Consider the following 23355-nt stretch of genomic DNA (forward strand, 5'->3'; position numbering starts at 1 on the left):
CTGCACTGGGAGGATGGAATCTTAGCCACTAAGCCACCAGGGAAGTCCCCCCAGTTTGCAACTTTAAGTAAGGTGGATCAAAAGTGTACGAGACAGCAAAAGAGACACTGATGTATAGAACAGTCTTATGGACTCTGTTGGAGAGGGAGAGGGTGGGAAGATTTGGGAGAATGGCATTGAAACGTGTAATATCATGTATGAAACAAGTTGCCAGTCCAGGTTCGATGCATGATACTGGATGCTTGGGGCTGGTGCACTGGGAAGACCCAGAGGGATGGTGTGGGGAGGGAGGAGGGAAGAGGGTTCAGGATGGGGAGCACATGTATACCTGTGGCAGATTAGTTTTGATGTTTGGCAAAACTAATACAGTGTTTGAGGTTTTAAAATAAAATAAAAATAAATTTAAAAAATACAAAAAAAAAGTGTAGAGGAAACTTTTCACATCTCTACATACTTTTTGAAAAGAAAAAGGTAGGATTGAATCTTTTTCTTATTATAAAGATGGTTTTCTGTATATTACAGTAAACAGTATGAAGAAAGAAGAAAAAGTTCTAACAGTGGAGTTTCTGACTTGGGAGTGTGACATAACACTTCAGAATAATTTGGTTTTTTCTCTCCCATCTATTTAAAAAAAAATCACTCCTAAGGGTTCATTCCTGACTGCAAAGGATAATTTACAATGTGTGAAATTCTGTTTCGCTTCCTCACTCATTGGATATATTATAGTAAGTCCCCTACATGTGAACCTCCAAGTTGTGAACTTACAAAGATGAGAATGTGAAGACCTGATGGAATTGGAGGCCAGGCGAAAGGACAGGAGGAGAGACAAGAGGAAGAAGAAGAACTAAAGAGATTTGTGACACAGGAAGTGGTAAGAGAATTTTGTTTATTTGAGGAGGCACTTGGTTTTTGAGGCACCAGATCTAAATGTAGAATGGTACACAGCGTTTATTGCAGTCATTCAGAATGCAATCTGGTGCCACCATGTTATCTGTGACGAGAAAAAAAAAAAAGAGCTACTACCCAGATGCTTGCTGCTCAGAAGAAAAGCTACAACAAACCTAGACAGTGTATTAAAAAGCAGAGACATTATTTTGCCAACAAAGGACTGTATGGTCAAAGCTATGGTTTTTCCAGTAGTCATGTACAGATGTGAGAGTTGGACCATAAAGAAGGCTGAGCACCAAAGAATTGATGCTTTCGAACTGTGGTGTTGGAAAAGACTCTTGAGAGTCCCTTGGACAGCAGGGAGATCAAACCAGTCAATCCTAAAGGAAATCAACCCTGAATATTCACTGGAAGGACTGATGCTGAAGCTGAAGCTCCAATACTCTGGCCACCTGATGTGAAGAGCCAACTCATTAGAAAAGACCCTGATGCTGGGAAAGACTGAAGGCGGGAGGAGAGGGGGACGACAGAGGATGAGATGGTTGGATGGCATCACCAACTCAATGGACACAAGTTTGAGTGAACAATGGGAGATGGTGAAGGACAGGGAAGCCTGGTGTGCTGCAGTCAGTGGGGTCGCAAAAAGTTGGACACGACTGAATGACTGAACAACCACTACCTAGACATTACTGGATTGTTTTTTCAAGAGAGTAGATAGAATTGAATTCAACAAGGAACCCGAACCTGTGCCACCAATGTCAGGTGTGAATCAAATTGCAGCTTGCCCTCTGTCTCCTATTGCTGATGATCCTTTAGCTCTACCATTTCCCACCTCTTCTCTCTCCTCCAGTCAGTAACTCTTCTTGCTAGTTCACTCGATGCTGGCTCCTATATGCCAGCTGTTGTATTTTACTACTGTACTTTTTCAACGTGCTATGATACTAAAAATGTTTTATTTTTTGTTTGTCTTTTTATGTGCATATTATTTGTGTGAAAAGTATTATAAACCCATTACAATACTATATTACAGTACTATATAGCCGATTGTGTTAGTTAGGTACCTAGGCTAATTTTGTTGGACTTCAGAACAAATTGGACTTACGAATGGGCTCTCAGAACTCATTCATATGTAGGGGACTTACTGTACTGGCATAGCAATTGATGTGTCATTTTTGTTATTTTCCCCCAAAGACTTGCTTTGTTAATTGTGTTTGCCTAAGGGCATTTAGAAATTAGTTTGCATTTCTGAGTACAAATCTACAGGGAAACCTGATAGAATGCAAATTGCTTATCTGTGTGGGGTAACCTCATTAATTCTATAGTAACCCTTATTTTATTAGCTTTCCCCATGAGAGAGCAACTGACACAGCTAAGGAATAAAAGTTAAGAATTTTGATGGCAATTAATGTCAGCTAGATTAATTGTGAGTTCTTGGATGGAGGGACCAAATCTATGAATGATTTATTGAACCCCAGTTTTGTTCAAGGACCGTGGTGGATGAACTGGTAAGTTCTCAGAGTCTCTTCCCAGTCTGTCCCTTGGCCTCTCTATGAGACTTATTTTTTGGACTGTGCTGGGCCTTCACTGCAGTGCTCAGGCCTTCTCTAATTTCAGTGAGCAGAGGCTATTCTCTAGTTGTGTATATGGGCTTCTCATTGTGGCGACTTCTCTTGTTGCAGAGCACTGGGCTCTACAGTGGGCTTCAGTGGTTGTGAGACTTTTAAGGAGTGTGGAAAAGAAGAGGGAGCCATGATCTGTCATCTACAGTCAGAAAAAAAAAGGAGCATAGGCAGCACTGCCACAGGAAAGACTTGAAGTTAAACATGAGGAATACATTCTGGATATCTGCTTTGGTATCCACAGGAACACTGGTCTGAGTTCCTCCTTCTGGGATCAGGCCCTGAGTGGTGCTGGGACTAGATTCTGGGCTTAACAGGAGCCAGATGCATCTCCCCTCGGAAGGCTGTGAGGATTTGCTCCAGATGATCCATCTTTCTCACCAAACAAGTAACTTCACTTTTTTCGCTCCCTGGTTTCGCATTTGTCTTGCTGATCATTGAACCCAGGGTAGCCAAGGCAAAGCTGAAAGAAGATATAAGGAGCCATAGGAACCGCAGACATTCTTTATTCACAGTGGTGAGGCAGACATGCTTTGCTCTCTAATGGCTGATTCAGCAGCAATAACTCAACTCACCCGCAAGAGCTTTTCAGGTGGTGCTTATATAGGACAGCCAAGCAAGCACACCACAATGTGCCGGGTGGGCGCTCGCAGTGCCACACATGACCTCAGCTGTAGGACATGAGTGGAGTGGGATGAGAGAGCCTGACCACCGCTACCCGGCCAATTGTTCTTTCCCTACACCATTGATGTAGTGGCCAGAGCTGGGATTGTCTTAAACTTCCTCAGGAGGTTAAGGACATGTAAGAGAAAGGAAGATTTGCCCTTGTGAAAACAAAACTAAAGCCTTTGAAATTAGTGGTAACCCTTCTGCTAGACAGCGTGTGTGGAGGGGCTACACATTATGTTACTTCTTCTTAAACAGGCTATTTTAAATAGTTAAGACAGATATTATTATCCTCTTCTTGCAGGCATGCAAACTGAGCCCTGAGCTCCAGTAAAACGATGGGTAGTGGTCTCTTAATTCATAAGTAGCATGAGAGAGTCTTTTGTTTATTAAAGCCTGTAGGTTGATTATTGAGGATCAGTGTATTATTCACCTGATGTTAATTATACTACTAAAAATTATGACAAAAAATTACCTTAGTTAATACATGTTACTGTCGATACTGTGAATGATCCTTTCCTGCTCAGGAAGAAATTCCCCTCATGTCTAAACTCAGAATCCTCTTTTAAACTCACGCGGAACCCCGTCTAGTATATTGGACTACATCTCCCATCATACAACGGGAAACGTGCAGAACGCCGCCGTGATTCGACAGGACCTTTAACCAATCTGATGCCAGGTTCTCATTCAGCGACCTATTGACTCCAGGTAGAGGCGGTACCCTCAGTTGCTAGGCTGGTACCCTTTCCGGAAGTGGTTGTTGGCCGCTGCAGGGCAACACCCCGGCGTCCCTGGAAGCGGGAGCCGGGGTGGTGCTGGGGAAGCCGCGTAGAGCCGGGAGCTAGCGCCCTGGGCCTCCCGGGGTGGGGGCCAGGTGAGGACGCCCTCGAGGGACAGGTTGGGTGGCGGGGAACGGAGGGAAGCGGGAGAATCGAGGCACATTCGTGTGCCACCCAGCGGGATGTGCACGAGTGTGGGCGGGAACTGAAGGAAGAAGTGAGGATGGAGCGGGCCTGATCAGTGCGGCTGTATCCAAAATCTGAGTGGCGGAAGGGCCTGGGCTGGAGTCCTGGCGGGGCAGTGAAAGCGGGCCCTGGGCCACGAGTGTCAGCTGGCGGGGGCTCTAGCTTGTTTGTCCTGGTCACAGTTAAGTGTGTAAGGCCGGCCTTCTAAACCCTGCTTGAATACTTCTCTCTTGGGGAAGCTTCCCCCATGTCCGAATCCGGGCAGGCCCAACCTTCTGCCGTCTTTTGGTCAGCTGGGGAAGATAGTAAGTTTTTTGCTTTTTTCTTTCCTTGCATTAATTTAAAAATCCACCTTCTCCCTCTGGAACTGCTCTCCTCACTTGCCTTCTACGACTCCTTTCTCTCTGGTTTCCAAGCCCCAGCCCTCCCCCGCCCCCATCAGCCTTCGCGAGCCCCTCCTTTCTACCCACTACACTCCGTCTTAGGGCTATTTCACCCAGAGTTTCAGTTACCATCTATTTAACGGTTACTCCCCAATTGGCTCCCATCAGACCTCTTTTCTTGAGGTCCACTTGCTTATTGATCATCCCCAGCTGAATGCTGACCCAGTCTTCCTGGTCCCTCAGATCTGTTTCTCCTTTGTAGCTCCTGTCACAGTGAAGGACTTCACCCCTTCACTCACTCAGCCACATCTGCACTTGTAATTCATTCATCTAGAATATGCTGCAAACGTTTGTTGGACATTTCCTATATCTAGGCAGTATGCTAGGTGGGGCTATTGGGCAAGGCATAGCAGATGATCACAATGTACTGGCCTAAGTGATGATTGTCCTCTTGTTTCTCCCTCACTTACTGCAGACATCAGATACTATTCTGCCTCCTACAACACCTAGAATCTGGCCCTTTTCATTCTCACAGCTGCTGACTTTGTTTATCATTTCTTGCCTGTGTTTTCAGGATAACTTTCTAAGTGCTCTCTCTGCTTCTGTTCTTGCCTTTCTCCAGTTAGTTTTACACAGCTGTCAGAATCATCTCTCTAAACTACAGATCTGATCAGGCCTGTTTCCTTTGTGAAATCCTATGATGGCTCCTTGTTATGTCAAGATGCAGCCACAATCCTCCCAAGCCATTTATCTTGTGTCCCTTGCCTTCCATTGTACGTCTTTCTCCTGCCATTGTCCCTTGTGCGCTGGTCACCCTGCTTGGACTATTATAAAGAAAGTTCACCACCGGAAAAGAAAACATTTCTTGGAGAAGGCCCTGAGGAAAGCCTGGAAGACAGTAGAGTTGATTATGCAGTGGTGATAAGCACAGAGGCTTCCCTAGTGCCTCAGTGGTAAAGAATCTGTCTGCCAATGTAGGAGACGTGGGTTTGATCCCTGGGTCCGGAAGATTCCCTGGAGAAGGAAATGGCAACCCACTCCAGTTTTCTTGCCTGGGAAATACCATGGAGAGGGGAACCTGGCGGGCTACAGTCTATGTGGTCACAAAACAGTCGGACACATGTTAGTGACTAAACAAAAACAACAAATGAGCACAGATTGGGGAACATCTTTGGCTTTGAATCCCAGCCCTGCCACTTACCAACTGGGCAAGTTGCCTCAGTTCCTTCATCTGTAAAATGGGGGTAATAACTAGGTCTAAAAGGGTGTTTTTTAAGAGCTCAAGGCTTTGGAGTCAGATAGACATGGATGCATGCGTGTTCTGCTGTGCCACTTACTAGGTGTGAAACCTTGAGCAGGTTAGAGTTTTTTTAAATTTGCTTATCCTCAGATTACTTTTTTGTAAAAGAAGAGATTATAAAAATCTCTGTTTAGCAGAGAGGGTGTGGTGAGATGATGCATATTCAGCACTAGTACAGTTCTTGGAGCATAGAAAGTATTCAGTGAATATAAGCTTTTGTTGTCTTCATAAATTCTCTGTACCTGCCATATACTCTCTTCTGCCTCTTGGCCTTTGTACAAGCTGTGTCTTTTGTCTCCAGATAACCTTCCTCATCCTGATGAGCTCCTGCTTAACTTTCACAAGCCATCTCGATGGTCCTCTGCAGTGTTTTTCCTGATCTCCCAAAGTAGGATAGGTTGCCCTTGCCTTTGTGTCCTGTTGTCTTTTCTGTTACTTCCCTTAATGCACTTAACACACTGCATAATCGTGTGTTTACATATTTGGCTTCGCGGCTAGCTTGAGCTGAAGTGTTACCAGCTTTGTAGCCCTGACAGCACAGTGCCTGACCAATCAATCGATAAGTGGTTATTGGATGTCTGAATGGCCTTAATTTATATTCCCCAGTGCTAGATCTGTCCTCTGGAGCAATGTAGACTATGCCCTTTAAATAAGTGAATGGTGAGATGGTTGGATGGCATCACCAACTCAATGGACGTAAGTTTGAGCAAACTCCAGGAGGTGGGGAAGGACAGGGCAGCCTGGCGTGCTGCAGTTCATAGGGTTGCAAAGAGTCGGACACGACTTACTGAACAACAATAATAACTAACATTTATTGAGATTTTACTATGTTTTAAGTATTTTACATATATTGAGTCACTTAATCCTCATAACCCTTCTGGATAGGCATTGTTGTTATCCCTGTTTTACAGGTGAGGAAACTGAGGCAACTTGCCCAGGTGGTAAGTGATAGAGCTGGGATTCAAAGTCAAGAATGTTCCCAAGCCTGTGCTCATACCACTGCCTAATCAACTCTAATGGCTTCAGCGTTCTCCCCAATGCCTTCTCCAGTAAATCTTCTCTTTTCTGATAGTGAACTTTTCTTATAATTGTTCAAGCAGAGTGGAAGAAATGATACTCAGGGAACCCTAAGTATGCATATGTGTTTGTATGCTGGGTGAGTATGCAGGTGTGCAGAACTTTTTGGCTTTGCCTGTTAAATTAGACCACATGCATGGGAAGGTAACCACGATGTGGGGAGACTGGGAACCAATGGCATGTGCTGAAGGGAAGGGAGCTGGGAAAACTTGACTTGGAGTAGAGATGCCTTGGGTGCTCTCTGTGGGTCCAGAGGGTGTAACAGGACAAATGGGAGGAAGTTTCTTAGAAACAGATTTTGACTTAATGTGAGAAAGACCGTTTACTAGTTAAGAATGATCCAACTGTGGAATTGGCAGTAATATCAGTAATACTGCTAAATTTATTTAACATATTTTGTGTATCAGGGACTGTGCTTGGTACAAGTATTGTTTCATCTTCAGCCTTTTGAAGTAGATTATCATGGCTGTTTGAGTTACACACATGAGGTTATTGAGGCTTAGAGAAGGGGAAGTACCTGCCCTAAGATCAAACAGCTGGTAAGCAAGGGAGATGGGATTTAATTTGCCTGTTTCTGGCCCCCAAACTGGTGCTTCGACCATTAATGCTGGCTGACACAAAGCACAGAGGAAAAATTTGGCATGGGAAGGGCAGTTGGACCAAAGCTTTTGTGGTTTTCTTCTGGCTTTTGAGGTTCCTCGGTTGTCTGTTAGTGGTTTAGAGCAGTGACTGGGCTCCTACCTTTACATAGCTTATTTTAGGCTTGGTTGCAAAATGCAGAAGGAGGCAGAGGCATGGCCTCAGAAGTCTTTGGTTTAATAGGAGAGGTAGAACACATTCCCATGAAAAAGGTCATGTGGAAAATAATATGCCTGTGAACACAAGAAAACCTGTTCTCTGTGCTGAAGTGGTTGTAAGTTGACAGGAGAGGCTGAGGTTAGTCAGGGAGGGCTTCCTGGAGGAGGTATATGAGCCATTCCTTTTTTTTTTTTTGCTAGATTCTGGGATTGGCAGGAGATGGATGAGAACAGTTGGGTGAGCCTCCTCCAAAGCTCTGTGGCTCACGGTGAGTGCCAGGCTTGGTGGCACGCCCTTGTCATCAGGTTTCATCTGCTCTGTTGTTAAGTGCTGCATGGAGCGCAGTGTTGATGGTCCTGAAGCCTCGTCGAGGGTGCCAAGGTTGACAGCGCTGTCCCTCAGGGTCTCAGGCCTGGTGGGAAATGTTAGGACACGTGTCGTGTGTTTGCCGAAGCTGACCTCAGGGCTGCTTTCTTAGACCTCTCAAACCAAAGACTTCTGAGGCCATGCCTCTGCCTCCTTCTGCATTTTGCAACCAAGCCTAAACCAAGCCCAGGTTACGATCAGCTCTCATCTAGATTGGCTCATGGTTTCCTCCCTAATCTCTCTACAGCTACTCTGATTTTCTTCTTTCCAACCTGGCCTCCGTTCCTGTCTGTGTTTCCATTGGCTCCTGGAGTAACCTCTTTCAAAATGTGTATCTGGAAAAACCTTTCCTCACTTCCAGCTCTCTGGACCTTCCAGGCCAAGTTCTTGGCATGGCCTGGCTGCCACCCACTTGCCCAGCATCGTCTCCTACCATCCTTCTCCTCACTTAGTGTTCTTTCCTGTGGGAGGGCCTTTGCACCTGCTGCTGCTTTTGTTAGAACACCTTTTCTTCCTCTCTTTGTCTGGTGACTACCTATTAATTCTTCACTTCTCAGCAGGGGCTTCATCTAAATCAGGCACATTTCCTTCAGAGCTCTTCCCCAGTTAAAATTACACACTTTCCTATGACTGGTTTGTCTCCTTGCCTCACTAGACCAGTTCCAGGGGAGCAGCAGCTGAATCTGGTTTTAATTGCCTCTCCAGTGCCCAGCAATAAATAAATACTGGATTGGCCAAAAAGTTCATTTGGGTTTTTCTGTAGGATATTAAGGGAAAATCCAAACACACATTTTGGGCCAACCCAGTATTTCTTGAATGAATAAATGATCTCCAGCTGCTATTGAATGAATATCGTTTCTCTTCCACTACCTTCCTCAATCCCGCAATTCCTGTTCTTTTTGCCCTGTCCCTGCCTACCTCTTTCCTGAAGCCAGGAAATAGAACACCCACATTTTAATTTTTTTTTTTCCGGCAGAAGATTTGTTTGACATTTGAGTGATTCAGGAATTTAGATTTTTCACATTCTTCCTGAACTTTATAAATAGTTAAACACAGACAGTTTTGTAAGTAGCTAATGAGGCATTTTGCCAGGAAGACAAGAGATTTTACCTGCCCCCTCTTTCTGGAGATGGCACATGTCTAGGGATAGGGAAGTCTGTTAAAGGCAGAACTTCTCAGATTCCCTGAGTTAGTTGGTGCAGTGCCTTGTATAGATCACTGCCTGTTGAATTGAATAAGGCACGGCCTGACGTTCAGGCCATTGTGATTCCTCCACCCCCAGAGATCCTTTCCCCTTTTCTTTCCCTCTCCTCCCTGACTCAGAGGATTAAAGATTCTGAGATCTCTTTAGCCTCCAGCCTGTGGACCATGTTTTACTGCCCTGGTTCTTGGTACTTTCCTGCTTTGCTTCTTCCACGTCGGGGCCCTACTTATGGCAGACTGTGCGTGTGGGGGCATTACAAGCATTACATCCACAGGTGTTTTTTACATTACATCTCTTGGGGAGAGAGCGCGTCTCACTTGGGCTTAAGTACTGCGGGGAAGAATGCTGCTTTCTTTAGCCTTTCTTCCTGAGGCACTAAGTTACTGCTTGGAGGTGTCGTGGTGGGAATGAGGGGTGGCAGAAGGCTGGCTCCGTTGGGTCCAGTGATGGACAAAGGGAAATATCTTTTTTAAAAGGCATTTTTATTTATTTTTGGCTGCGCTGAGTCTTCGTTGCTGCACCTGGGCTTTCTCTAGTTGTTATGAACAGGGGCTACTCTACAGTTGCAGTGCGTGGGCTTCTCATTGCGGTGGCTCCTGTTGCGGGGAATGGGCTCTAGGGCACGTGGTCTTCAGTGGTTGTGGCACTTGGGCTTAGCTGCCCCGCGGTATGTGGGATCTTGCCAGACCAGGGGGTCGAACCTGTGTCCCCGGCATTGGCAGGTGGATTCTTCTCCACTGTACCACCAGGGAAGTCTGGGAACCATCTTTTGTGAGTCCTAAGGCAAGACACCTTCCTTGTCCATCTCTCACCTGCCAGGGTGCAGCGAGGGCCATGGAATGGTCCTTCAGAGATCCTTTGCGTTTATCAGGGGCCCCCCTCCAGGGATCTTGGAGCAGATTCAGAGTCACCGACCTGGCTGTTTCCTGAGCATTCTTTACGAGCTGTATCCCAACCTCCTTTCTGTTGACCAGGTCTTTCTGCTTACTCCCCTGCTGTGAGGGCTGTGTCATGCTCTGCCCCAGGTGAACAGTGCCCGTTTCTGAAGACGTGGCTGCAGAAAGTTCCTCCAGGCTCCTCCCTTTGGTCACAGCGGAGCAGCTGATGCTGCCTCAGTGGGGGAGGCCCTCTGAAGGGCTGTCTGCACGTGCTACAGGCTGACTTGTCCAGGCGTCGTCAGGCTTCAGTGTGCGAGCTCCCACAGGGGACTGGTGCTGTGACCTGGGGTCCTGAGGTGGATGAAGGAGCAGGGATGTGAAGGGAGGAGCAGGTGTGGAACCGCACCAGCCTGTCAGTTGAAGAATGTGATCACCATCCCTGAGCTAGAAACCTTGCATTCAGGTTGGGTTCCTTTCCACTCTTCTGCCCCCGCCCCGCCCCCATCCTGGTCCTGTTGACAGCTTAGGTGTTGGATTCATGATCTCCGAAGAAGATTTAACCTGGGGACCAGGGACCAGGAACTTTTGTGTAGTAGAGTTTTACTGAAGTGAAAAGGGACTTCGAAAGCTTCTGGCATAGACATCAGAAGGGGGATGGAGAATGCCCCCACCTTGCTAGTCTATGCAAGGGGGTTATATACTTTTTTAAATTAGTTAACTACAATAAATCAAAAGAATGTCTCAAGGTTGTAAAGATCTTACTAGACCCACTCCCATAATTTACATTTTAAGATACCAGGATGAGCCCAGAGGTTTTCAGGAAGGAGAAACTGTCCTCAAGCAGGATACATTGATATATAATTCTTAGTTACAGAGTTTAAACTGAGTTGTTTGTTGTGTAATCATCAGTTCCGGGCTTAAAGAAAAAAAAGTGTTTTAGTGCCTTAAGAGTAAGGAATGTAGAGAAAAAAAGGTGTTTGTCCTTTCTTCCTCCTTGAGAATTCCAGACCCCTATCTCCTCTTAGAGAGCCCCAGACGCCCCTCTCCTCCTCAGGAACCCCGGGCTTCCTATCAACCTGCCTAGGAATTGACTCTCTCACGTTAAACCTAACATCACATCGTCCCTTGTGTCTGTCCCTTTTTCTCCACTCCCACTGCTTCTGCCCCAGTTAAGCCCTCATCATCTTTCCTGGGGACCGTAGCCTCTTTAGTGATTTTCCTGACACTAGTCTCTCATCCAGAGAAGGCAATGGCACCCCACTCCAGTACTCTTGCCTGGAGAATCCCATGGACCGAGGAGCCTGGTAGGCTGCAGTCCATGGGGTCTCGAAGAATCGGACACAGCTGAGCGACTTTACTTTCACTTTTCACTTTCATGCATTGGAGAAGGAAATGGCAACCCACTCCAGTGTTCTTGCCTGGAGAATCCCAGGGGCTGGGGAGCCTGGTGGGCTGCCGTATATGGGGTCGCACAGAGTCGGACATGACTGAGCGATGTAGCAGCAGCAGCAGCAGCAGCAGTCTCTCATCTCTCCAATCCGGCCAGGGCACTCCTGCCAAAGTTCTCATCTTGAAAAAAAAGGCCACTCTGTGTCACTTTCTCCCACCAGAGCCCTCAGTGACTCCCCTCTGCTACAGGACAGAGTTGAGGCCCTTCAGCATTGTCCACCAAGCTCTCCATGACCATGACCGGGCCTGGCTTCCCCGCGGTCCCTGCCATGCACGCTGGCATTGGTGCAGCATAATGCCTTGCCTCAAAGGCTGTTCCCTCTGCCTGGGTTCTTCTCTCTGCCCTCAGAACTCTTGTCAGCCTTCTGTACCCAGTTCCTTAACAAAGTCTTCCTTCATCCCTGCACTGGGAGTGTGTGACTTCTTTCTTAATACTCCCCAGAGCAGGATTTTTTTTTTCTCTTCTGCCTGCTACTTCTGGTGAAGCTGTGTGCCTGCCTCCACTAGACTGTAAGCCCCCTGAGGGCTTCGCTGAGTGTCAGTAGGAATGTGCAAACAGGGCCGCATGTTGAGACAGCCTGAGCGCACTGGGGGACACTGGTGTATGGGGGTGTGTGTGCTGCTAGCTATTTTGGTGTTTAGGGTTTTCTAGCAGGGGTCGTAGACTGTTAGTTGTTACTCGTCTTTGTGGGCAAATGTATGAAGTCAAACCCTTGAGAGAGTTGGGTTTCCAGAACTTTTGTGGTCCATGGAGTCTTCAGCAAGGCTTTGGGGGAGATGTGTCTCCAGGAACTTTCCCGAGTACAGAGCCTATAAGGCTTGTAAGTTCTGAGCTGTTGGTTCCCCGCTCCACTCTCCCCAGTGTCTGGAAAAACCTCCTATCTGGCCCAGCTGGCCTGCAGGGGCTGGGCTGCCCAGATGCCCCAAGACCAGCTCCAACTTCTCCCCTTCTAAGCTGCGGCACTGATTTTTCTCTTTGGGTTGGGGGATCTAGGCATTGGAGCCCAGACTGATCATGGCCGGCCGACCCATCCGCATAGGAGACCAGCTGGTTCTGGAGGAAGACTATGATGAGAACTACATCCCCAGCGAGCATGGTAAGAGGCCCTGGGGGTGTTGTGATAGTTCTGTGAGGGCAGTTGTTTCTGATTTAATTTTCGTCCTTCTGGTGCAGAGGAGGGAATGTGCACAGGGCTGCTCAGGGCTGCTCAGTATATTTGAGTTAGATCCGGGGCTGGCAAACTATAGCCCATGGGCCTCACCTGGCCTGTAGCTTGCTTTTGTAAATAAAGTTTTATTAGAAAACGGCCACACTTACTTGTTTATGTGTTGTTTATGGCTGCTTTCACACTGTAGGGGCAGTATTGAGTTGTGACAAGAAACTGTACAGCCCACAGAGCCTAAAATATTTACTGTTTGGTCTTTTATGGAAAAAGTTTGGTGACCTCGGATCAGATCAGTGATTAATATGGTTAAGAAGATATCATAAAATACAGTATGTCCTGAGGCTAGGGAAAACTCAGTTTCTTAAAGTGTGTTAGTCGCTCAGTCTGTCCAACTCTTTGCAACCCATGGACTGTAACCCTCCAGGCTCCTCTGTCCTGAAATTTTCCAGGCAAGAATATTGGAGTGGGTTGCCATGCCCTCCTCCAGGGGATCTTCCCAACCCAGGAATTGAACCCAGGTCTCCTGCACTGCAGGCAGACTCTTTACAGTCTGAGCCATCAGGAAGTGGTTGTGTTTTTTAAAACAACAATAGCATTATTAATAACAATAACAACAAAATTTATTGAGTGCTACCACGTGCCAGTCTCTCTACAAAAGAACTTTACGTGTTATTTCCTTTTCAACCCTTGTAGCAACTCCATGATTGAGGCACTATTATTAATCCCATTTTACAGATGAGGAAACCAAGGCACCAAAAGGTTAAGTCACTTCCCAGTAGTCACACAGTTTACTACAGGGCAGTGAGGGTCCACACCCAGGTCTTCTAGTTCCAGGGCTCTCACTGTGAAACACTAGACTATTTTGATGGGTGAAGATTTCTTTGAATTTCTCCTGAGTTGCAGACCTGGACACACAGATTTTGCTTATAGTGCAGATGGTTTGTGAGCCAGTTTGGGGGAAGAACTGTTGGATCTGTGGATCCCACATTAGGATAGGATAGGATTTGTTATCGCATAGGATTATTGTTTGCTTGCCATGTAGAAATTTAAATTAAAAAAAGATTTTTTTTTTTGGCCACTCTGTGTGGCACATGGGATCTTAGTTCCCAACCAAGGACTGAACCCGCACCCCCTGCAATGGAAGCATGAGGTCTTAACCACAGGATCGCCAGGGGAGTTCCGCCATGTAGAAATTTTTAATCTTTGTGTTAAATTTATAAGTCAGTTCTCATATGGTCCCTGAATTTTGATCATAGTTAGAAAAGCTCCCCTGCTCTCAGGTTTTCCTCGGGTTCGTCTCCACACTGTTCACTGAATAGCTCATCCTTTGCCCGCTGGCTGAGTGCTGTGTGTGTGTACAGGGGTCTACTTTCTCTCCTGTTCTTTGAGGCTGTCTGTCCATATAGAGCTGTGCTCTGAATTACTGAGGCTCGGTTATAAGCCTTCCAGTGTCTAGTAAGGTCGAAGTGCCCTTCTTCTTCTTTTTTTAAAGTTTTCTTGGTTATCTTGTCTGCTTTATCTCCCCATGGACTTTATAATCACCCTGTCTTTCTGGGGAGGGCTGTGTATTGGGGAACTGTTAGTAGAAAAAAATTAGAGAAAATTGTGTTAAATTTATTAATGAGACTGCAGAGGATTGCCATCTTTGTGCAGTTAAGTTATGCATCCAGGTCAACCTGGGGGTTCCTATCAAAGAACATCTATTCCTTTCTGTTTGCATCTTTTTTTGTTTTCTTCACGGGTAACTGGAAGTTTTCTTCATTTTGATTTTGCACACTTCTTGCTCAGTTTGTTTGTTTGTTTCTTTTTCATTTTTTGGCTATACTATGTGGCATGTGGGATCTTAGTTCCTCAACCAGGGATTGAACCCACATCTCCTGCTTTGAAAGTATGGAGTCTTAACCACTGATCATCAGGGAAGTCCCCTCAGTTTATTTCTTAAATATTTTATTCTTTTTGGTTTGCTATTGTGAAAGGGGTCTAACTTTTTTTCAGGATTTTTATTAAAAAACCTCTCTTCTAAAAAAAAAAAAATAAAAAAAAAATAAAAAACCTCTCTTCTGCTCAGTCACGTGCAGACATCCTGAGTTGGAGCCCCCGTTTTCTGTTCCTGGGCTTGCAGCCGCTTCCTAGTCTGCCTCCCTGCTTCTCCTCCTCCGCCTCCAGTCTGTGCTCCACTTAGCGCCAGAGTGAACTCGCAGTGTGAAGCAGATCCTATCAGGGCTCTGCTTTTCATAATCTTCCATATAATCTTGCATTGTACTCAGTGCCCTTAGTGGGATGTGCAGGACTCTGTATGACCCAGCCCTGCCTCCTGGCCAGGCTGACTCAGTGCCTGCCTTTCCCTCCCTCTACTGGTCACATGGCCTTTCTGACCATCCCCAGACAGGTCAGGCTGCTACGTGTTGCAGGCCCTTTGCACCTGCTCTTCTGCCCAAGAGCTCTTTTCTTGGTGTTTTTGCACGCCTGGCTTCTTTGTTTCCCATAGAATTGGTTACGCGTCACCATTCAGAGAGATTTTTGGACCACTCATTCTAAAGAAGTGCCCCTCTACCTCGACACTCTGTCTCATACCTCACTCACTGCCTTCATTATGTTTAGCAGAAGCTTTAATTCCTTGTCTATTTATCTGTTTATGTCATCACTGGCTGTTTCTTCTACCAGCATGTCAGCTCCATTTCTCTTGTAGTCTTGGCACATGGTGACTGGCACATAGAAGGCACTCAAGATATTTGTGAAATTAATGAACACACAGTCCTTGGCTAGCTACATTTCAGCTGGTCCTTTTTGCCTTTCCTAGTCCCTGGGTATGTCAGCATCCAAAATCCTCCACTGAGATGACCCACAAAGTGAAAATCACTCAGCTATGTCTGACTTTTTGCAACCCCATGGACTATAGAGTCCATGGAATTCTCCAGCCCAGGAATACTGGAGTGGGTAGCCTATCCCTTCTCCAGTGGATCTTCCTGACCCAGGAATCAAACAGGTCTTCTGCATTGCAGGCAGATTCTTTACCAGCTGAGCTACCAGGGAAGCCCAAAAAGGATAGGATAAAGGGTAGAGGTGAACAGCCAGATGAAGAGGTACATAGGGCAAGACCTGAGAGGGTCCCAAGTGCTGGAGCTCCTGTCCTGGTGGAGCTGGGACACTCTACTGGCACGTGGAAGTGTTGGGAGCTCTCTGAACCCGAATTTAGGGAGGCTTCATCATGTAGGTGTGATCGTCGACTAACTCATTTTATAGCCCCTCCCTAGAGAATGGAGGCAATGACACTGAAAGTCCCAAGCTTCTGATCATGACTGGTCTTCCTGGTGACCAGGCTGCACCCAGGAGCCCACCCAGAGTTGCCTCATTGGAACGGAAGACCCTCCCATCACTCAGGAAATTGTACAAGATGTAGGAGCTCAGTGTCAGGAACTGGGGCCAGAGACCAAATATTAGCTGGAACAGGGGCAGAGACCAATATATCTCTCTAATTATCTCCCAAGACTGACTGTGATTTTTTCCTTCTTTGTACCCACCCCCTCCCACCCCTGCCTCTCTTACCTTGCCACCTCCCTGCCCCTCCTTGCAGAAATTCTTGAATTTGCCAGAGAGATTGGTATTGATCCCATAAAGGAACCACAGCTGATGTGGCTGGCTCGGGAGGGCATTGTGGCCCCACTGCCTGTGGAGTGGAAACCATGGTGAGTTCAACCTGGGTGTGGCCCTCTGGCTTGGCCTGTGTGGCAGAGGGAGGAGATCAGCTTTAACTGGCTACCTTTTTTTTTTTTAATGTTCATATTTATTTATTTATTTGGCTGTATCAGGTCTTAGTTGTGGGTCTTTAATCTTAGTTGTGGCATGTGGGATCTGGTTCCTTGACCAGGGATTGAACTTGGGCCCCCCGCATTGGGAGCATGGAGACTTAGCCACTGAACCATCAGGGAAATCCTTTGGCCACTTTTTGAAGCCTGTCCTGCATAGAATTGGAAACAGCAGTGGGCCATCCCTCTGCTGGGCTGCCTGATGCTTTGGGCCAGAGCCCAGGTCACCTTTCTTTTTTTTCCCCAAAGAGTGTTCAAACTACTGCACAATTACACTCATTTCATATGCTAGCAAAGTAATGCTCAAAATTCTCCAAGCTAGGCTTCAGCAGTACATGAACCAAGAACTTCCACATGTTCAAACTGGATTTAGAAAAGGCAGAGGAACCAGAGATCAAATTGCCAACATCTGTTGGATCATAGAAAAGGTAAGGGAATTCAGGAAGAAAAAACTACTTCATTGACTACACTAAAACCTTTGACTGTGTGGATCACAAAAAACTGTGGAAAATTCTTAGAGATGGGAATACCAGACCACCTCACCTGCCTCCTGAGAAACCTGTGTGCAGTTCAAGAAGCAACAATTAGAACTGGACATGGCACTATGGACTGGTTCCAAATTGGAAAAGGAGTGCGTCAAGGCTGGATATTGTCACCCTGCTTGTTCAACTTACATGCAGAGTATATCATGCGAAACGCTGGGCTGGATGAAGCACAAGCTGGAATCAAGATTGCCGGGAGAAATATCAATAACTTCAGATATGCAGATAATACCATTCTTATGGCAGAAAGCAAAGAGGAACTAAAGAGCCTCCTCATGAAAGTGAAAAAGGAGAGTGAAAAAGCTGGTTTGAAATTCAGCATTCAAAAAAAGAAGATCGTGGCATCCGGTCCCATCAGTTCAGTTCAGTCGCTCAGTCGTGTCCGAATCTTTGCGACCCCATGGACTGCAGCACGCCAGTCCTCCCTGCCCATCACCAACTCCCAGAGCTTACTCAAATTCATGTCCATCGCGTTGGTAATGCCATCCAACCATCTCATCCTCTGTCGACCCCTTCTCCTCCCACCTTCAATCTTTCCCAGCATCAGAGTCTTTTCCAATGAGTCACTTCTTCGCATCAGCTGACCAAAGTATTGGAGCTTCAGCATCAGTCCTTCCAGTGAATATTCAGGACTGATTTCCTTTAGGATTGACTGGTTTGATCTTGCAGTCCAAGGGACTCTCAACACCACAGTTCAGGAGCATCAATTCTTTGACACTCAGCTTTCTTTATAGTCCAACTCTCACATCCATACATGACCACTGGAAAAACCATAGCTTTGACTAGATGGACTTTTGTTGGCAATGTAATGTCTCTGCTTTTTAATATGCTGTGTAGGTTGGTCATAGCTTTTCTTCCAAGGAGCAAGCGTCTTTTAATTTCATGGCTGCAATCACCATCTGCAGTGATTTTGGAGCCCCAAAAAACAGTCTCTCACAGTTTCCATTGTTTCCCTATCTGTTTGCCATGAAGTGATGGGACCAGATGCCATGATCTTCGTTTTCTGAATGTTGAGTTTTTTTGTTTGTTTGGTTTTTTTTTTTTTTGAATGTTGAGTTTTAAGCCAACTTTTTCACTCTCCTCTTTCTCTCTCATCAAGACGCTCTTTAGTTCTTCGCTTTCTGCCATAAGGGTGGTGTCATCTGCATATCTGAGGTTATTGATATTTCTCCCAGCAATCTTGATTCCAGCTTATGCTTCATCCAGCTTGGCATTTCAAATGATGTACTCTGCATACAAGTTAAATAAGCAGGGTGACAATATACAGCCTTGACGTACTCCTTTCCCGATTTGGAACCAGTCTGTTGTTCCATGTACAATTCTAACTGTTGCTTTTTGACCTGCATACAGATTTCTCAAGAGGCAGGTCAGGTGGTCTGGCATTCCCATCTCTTTAAGTGATTCCCATCTCTTTATTGTGATCCACACAGTCAAAGGCTTTGGCATGGTCAATAAAGCAAAAGTAGATCTTTTTTTGGAACTTGCTTGCTTTTTCAATGATCCAGCGGATGCCGGTCCCATCATTTCATGGTAAATAGATGAGGAAACAATGGGAACAGTGAGAGACTTTACTTTCTTGGGTTCCAAAATCACTGCAGATGGTGACTGCAGCCATGAAATTAAAAGATGCTTGCTCCTTGGAAGAAAAGCTATGCCAAATCTCAACAGTGTGTTAAAAAGAAGAGACATTACTTTGCTGACAAAGGTCCATATAGTCAAAGCTATGGTTTTTCCAGTAGTCATGTACAGATGTGAGAGTTGGACCATAAAGAAGGCTGAGCACTGAAGAATTGATGCTTTTGAACTGTGACATTGGAGAAGAACTGTGATGTTGGAGAGTCCTGTGGACTGCAAGGAGATCAAACCAGTCAATCCTAAAGGAAATCAACCCTTAATATTCACTGGAAGGACTGATGCTGAAGCTCCTGTACTCTGGCCACCTGATGTGAAGAACTGACTCATTAGAAAAGACCCTGATGCTGGGAAAGATTGAAGGAAGGAGGAGAAGGGGCAACAGAGAGTGAGATGGCTGGATGGCATCACCGACTCAATAGACATGAGTTTCAGCAAACTCTGAGAGATGGTGAAGGACCAGGAAGGACTGGTGTGCTGCAGTCCATGGAGTTGCAGAGTTGGACACGACTGAGCGACTGAACAACAGCAGCCAGGTTACCTTTCTGGTCCCAGAGGGTCTCAGCACAGACTTCCAGGGTCCCAGGATCTCAGTTGCTGCCCTGCATCAAGCTTTCGAGTGCCACCATCTGTTTCAGCACACGGAGGAGGTGTCACTGTTATTCTTTGCTGACTGAGATGGAGAGTGACGATACTGGGACCTTGTCAGCGTGTCCAGAGTGGATGCTGGTGTTGGAGAGGTTTGTGTGCGGCGACACAGACTGGCAGCGGTTTCTGTCTCCCTGGACTGCCCAACCCTGAACTTGTGTGACCTGTTCATGAATGGGTCCATGTTTGCAGTTTCAGTTTGAGCTCTGAATTGTGAGGAACAGGCATTCACTTAGGTCATCTCGGGTGAACAGAGGTTGACGGTGAGGATCAGACTGGCTGAGGTGGGGCAGCCGCTGCCATCCACCTCTGTCTCCCCTCTGCCTCCCCACAAACCAGGATTTTCACTCTTGGAGACCCAGCTCTGTCTTCCTTGTGTACACAGAGCTCTCTCCACGCTGCCTCCCTACAGTAAGTGACCTGAGTTTTGTACCAAAGAGTGGGATTTCCTTTGTCCCACACTGGCCCTCAGATGTCCTGGAGGGGTCGTGTCTTCTGCTGGGATTGTGCAGTTGTGTGTACAGGGTGTGATGATTCTCTTCTTTCCTGAACCACTGAATGCATTGGCTGTGCTTCAAAATGACTGCAATTGTAGCCTCAGTCATCGCCGCCTCAGAGGCCTAATCCTTCCAGTTTCTTCTTGCGTGGCAGGTTCCCTGTTCTCTGGACCTTTTTAGCCGCTTTTCCTTGGACCTTCTCCAGTTCATGACATCTTTCTTGTAGGAAAGCCGTCAGCACTGTGCATGGTATTCCAGGTGCTGGGGCCTCATGGTTGTATTTGTAGGGTAGTGGTTTCTGTTGGTCTCCAGTATCCATCGTGTTAGACACATTTACCTCATCATTAATCTCTTTATTCTTTTTCTTTCTTTCTTTCTTTTTTTTTAATGTATTTATTTGTCTGTGCTGGGTCTTAGTTGTGGCACATAGAATCTTTAGTCTTCGTTGGGGCACGTGGGATCTTTATTGCTACATGTGAACTCTTAGCTGTGGCATGTGGGATCTAGTTTCCTGACCAGGAATTGAACCCAGGCCCCCTGCACTGGGAGCATGGAGTCTTAGCCAGTGGACCACCAGGGAAGTCCCAGATCTGAAATATTCTCACCACAAAAGAAAAATGGTGACTATGGAGGAAGTAGAGGTGTTAACTAACCCTGCTGTGGTGATCATTTCATAGTAAAGAAGTTGATCAAATCATCATGCTGTATACTGAAAAAATTATCTCATTTCTATAAACTTATTTCTACTTCCTACTTAAAAAAAAAAAGAAACTTATGTATGTGTGTCCGCTTTCACCCTTACACCCCTCAATCCCGTGAGTAATTGCTGTCACTTGGGGACTTCCTTCTGGGTCTGGATTCTCTGTTGTTTTCCATTGGTCTGTTTGTCTGCTGCTGCTAAGTCGCTTCAGTTGTGTCCGACTCAGTGCAACCCCATAGACGGCAGCCCACCAGGCTCCGCCGTCCCTGGGATTCTCCAGGCAAGAACACTGGAGTGGGTTGCCATTTCCTTCTCCAATGCATGAAAGTGAAAAGTGAAAGTGAAGTCGCTCAGTCGTGTCCGACTCCTAGCGACCCCATGGACTGCAGCCCACCAGGCTCCTCCGTCCATGGGATTTTCCAGGCAAGAGTACTGGAGTGGGGTGCCACTGTTTGTCTACCTTTACACAAATACCATGCTGTCTGGGTTACTGTAGCTTTATTATACATCTTAATGTCATTTAAAGTAAATTCTGCAACTTTGTTCTCCATTTTCAAAGTTGTATTCTAAGTCCCTTGCATTTCTGTATGAATTTTAGAATCAGCTTGTCAATTTCTATAAAAAATTCTGTTAGGGTTTTGACTGAAATTGCACTGAGTCTATAAATCAGTTTGAGAGGACTGACATCTTAAACAATATTGAGTTTTCCAACCCATATTTAGGCTTTCTTTAATATTGCTAAGAAATCTTTTCTAGTTTTTAGTTTACACATCTTGCCCATATTTTGTCAGATTTATCTCCTTTTTTGATGCTTCTGTAAATGGTATCCTGCATTTATTTTTGTTATCGAAGTATAGTTGATTTATGATGTATTAATTCTGTACAGCAAAGTGATTCAGTTATAAATATACATCCATTCTTTTTTCATATTCTTTTCCATTATATTTATAAATGTTATCTTCTAAAATGTCAATTTCCAAGTGTTGGTTGCATTCATATAAAATAAAATTGATTTTTGTATACTGATCTTCTAGCCTGCAACCTTGCTAAACTTACGTTAGTTCTAGTAGCTTTTTTTTGTAGATTCTATAGAATTTTCTACATAGATAGTATGTCTTCTGGGAATGAAGACATTTTTTCATCTTCTTTTCTAACCTGGATACCTTATATTTCTATTTCTTGCCTTATTGCACTGCCTGGAACCTTTAATACAGTTGAATAGAAATGGTGACGATGAACATTTTAGGCTTATTTCTGATCTTAAGGGGAAGCATTTCCCTTAAGTCTTTCACCACTAAGTGTGATATTAGCCAGTGTTAACTGTAGGGTTTTCTAAATGTCCTGTGTCAGGATGAAGAAGTTCCCTTGTATTCCTAGCTTACTGAGAGTTTAAATCCAAAATGGATATTGAATTTTGTCAAATATTTTTTTCTGCATCTATATATGCATCTGCATATACAGAAGAATCATGATTTTTCTATATTGGTCTGTTAATACGGTCAATTATATTGATTGGCTTTCAATTGTTAGACCGACCTTACTTTCTTGGGGTAAACTGCTTGATAATGGTTACATATTATTGGATTTCATTTATTAAAATTTTGTCAAGTATCTTTTCTCCAAAATAATAGCTTGAAGGAGATGAGATAGAGTTGGGTATTTTTTGAATTATTGATTTCCAATTTTATTTGTTCATTATATCTATTCTTTGTTACATATGTTACAGAATTCTCTTCTGGTTCAGTAATTGATCCTGCTTAGCTAAGTGTTTTATGTGTGCTTGATAAGAATGTGGTCTCTCATTTTTTAGAATGAAGTATAGTGATTTACATTTTTGTGTTAATTTCTGGTATACAGCAAAATGATTCAGTTATGTATATATGTGTGTGTGTATTTATATATATATGTATAAGAACTATTTTTTTATGTCCTTTTCCATTAAGGTTTACTACAGAATATTGAATACAGTTCCTTGAGCTAAACAGTAGGACCTTGTTGTATCTGTTAATACCAAACTCCTAATTTGTTCTTCCCCATCCCCTTTGGTAACCATAAGCTTGTTTCCTGTCTGTGAGTCTGTTTTTTTCTTAAACGTCCTTTTTATCAAGCATGCTAAATGTGTTGATCTTCCTGTGTCCTGAGTAATTGTTGTCTGGTGTCACTGTTCCCCACCCAGGGGTTGATCCGGGGCCCTGACTGTGAAAGTGCTGAGTTCCACTCACTGGACCACAAGGGAATTTCCTGGTCTCATTCTTGAATAATGGTTTCGTTGCATACAGCTTTGTCAAACAGCCCTTTGACAATATTGTATATTGTGTACCATTATCTTCTGTCTGCTGGGTTTCTAATAAGACATGTTTTTTGGCTTTATTAGTTGTTCCTCTGTAGGTAATCAATTTTTACCCCCTCTGGTTGTTTTCATTATTTTGTTTTTAATCTTTGGTGTCCTGTAATTTCACTATAGTATATCTAGGTGTGGATTCACTTTTACTTACTGTGTACAGGAATTGGAATGCTTTCTTGCTCTGAGGACTCATGTCTCTCTTTAATTTTGAAAACTTCTCAACCATTATCACTTTCTTTTCTAGAACTCTTACTATAAATATATTAGACCTAGTTATTTTTATCCACCATGTCTCTTAACTTCTGTTTCATATTTTAAAAATGACTTTATAATTTTCTTTAGCATATATATTTCCCAATTCACTATTTGTTTCTTCTATGTCAAATCTGCTGTTTAATCAACGTGTTATTTTTTTTATTTGTTTGTT

The 23355-nt window shown here is 44.8% G+C and overlaps 1 protein-coding gene and 1 long non-coding RNA gene across 2 annotated transcripts in view; one reads left to right on the forward strand and one right to left on the reverse strand.

Moving 5' to 3' along the window:
• Nucleotides 1-2213: 2213 nt before the first annotated feature.
• On the reverse strand, nucleotides 2214-3205 carry LOC129628741 (uncharacterized). Its single transcript, XR_008702880.1, has 2 exons — nucleotides 3083-3205; nucleotides 2214-2970 (listed from the first exon to the last, which is right to left on the reverse strand). It is a non-coding gene; the product is annotated as an uncharacterized LOC129628741 (long non-coding RNA).
• A 2935-nt stretch (nucleotides 3206-6140) lies between these two features.
• The window catches only part of CEP164 (centrosomal protein 164), a 69432-nt gene continuing 52217 nt past the window's right edge, over nucleotides 6141-23355 (forward strand). Inside the window, exons 1-3 of the mRNA XM_055548207.1 lie at nucleotides 6141-6517; nucleotides 12588-12690; nucleotides 16334-16445. Coding sequence (XP_055404182.1) covers nucleotides 6479-6517; nucleotides 12588-12690; nucleotides 16334-16445 — 254 coding nt within the window. The 5' untranslated portion in view covers nucleotides 6141-6478. The remainder of the gene's footprint in view (nucleotides 6518-12587; nucleotides 12691-16333; nucleotides 16446-23355) is intronic.

Source organism: Bubalus kerabau, chromosome 15, assembly GCF_029407905.1.
Source record: "Bubalus kerabau isolate K-KA32 ecotype Philippines breed swamp buffalo chromosome 15, PCC_UOA_SB_1v2, whole genome shotgun sequence".
NCBI lineage: Eukaryota > Metazoa > Chordata > Mammalia > Artiodactyla > Bovidae > Bubalus > Bubalus kerabau.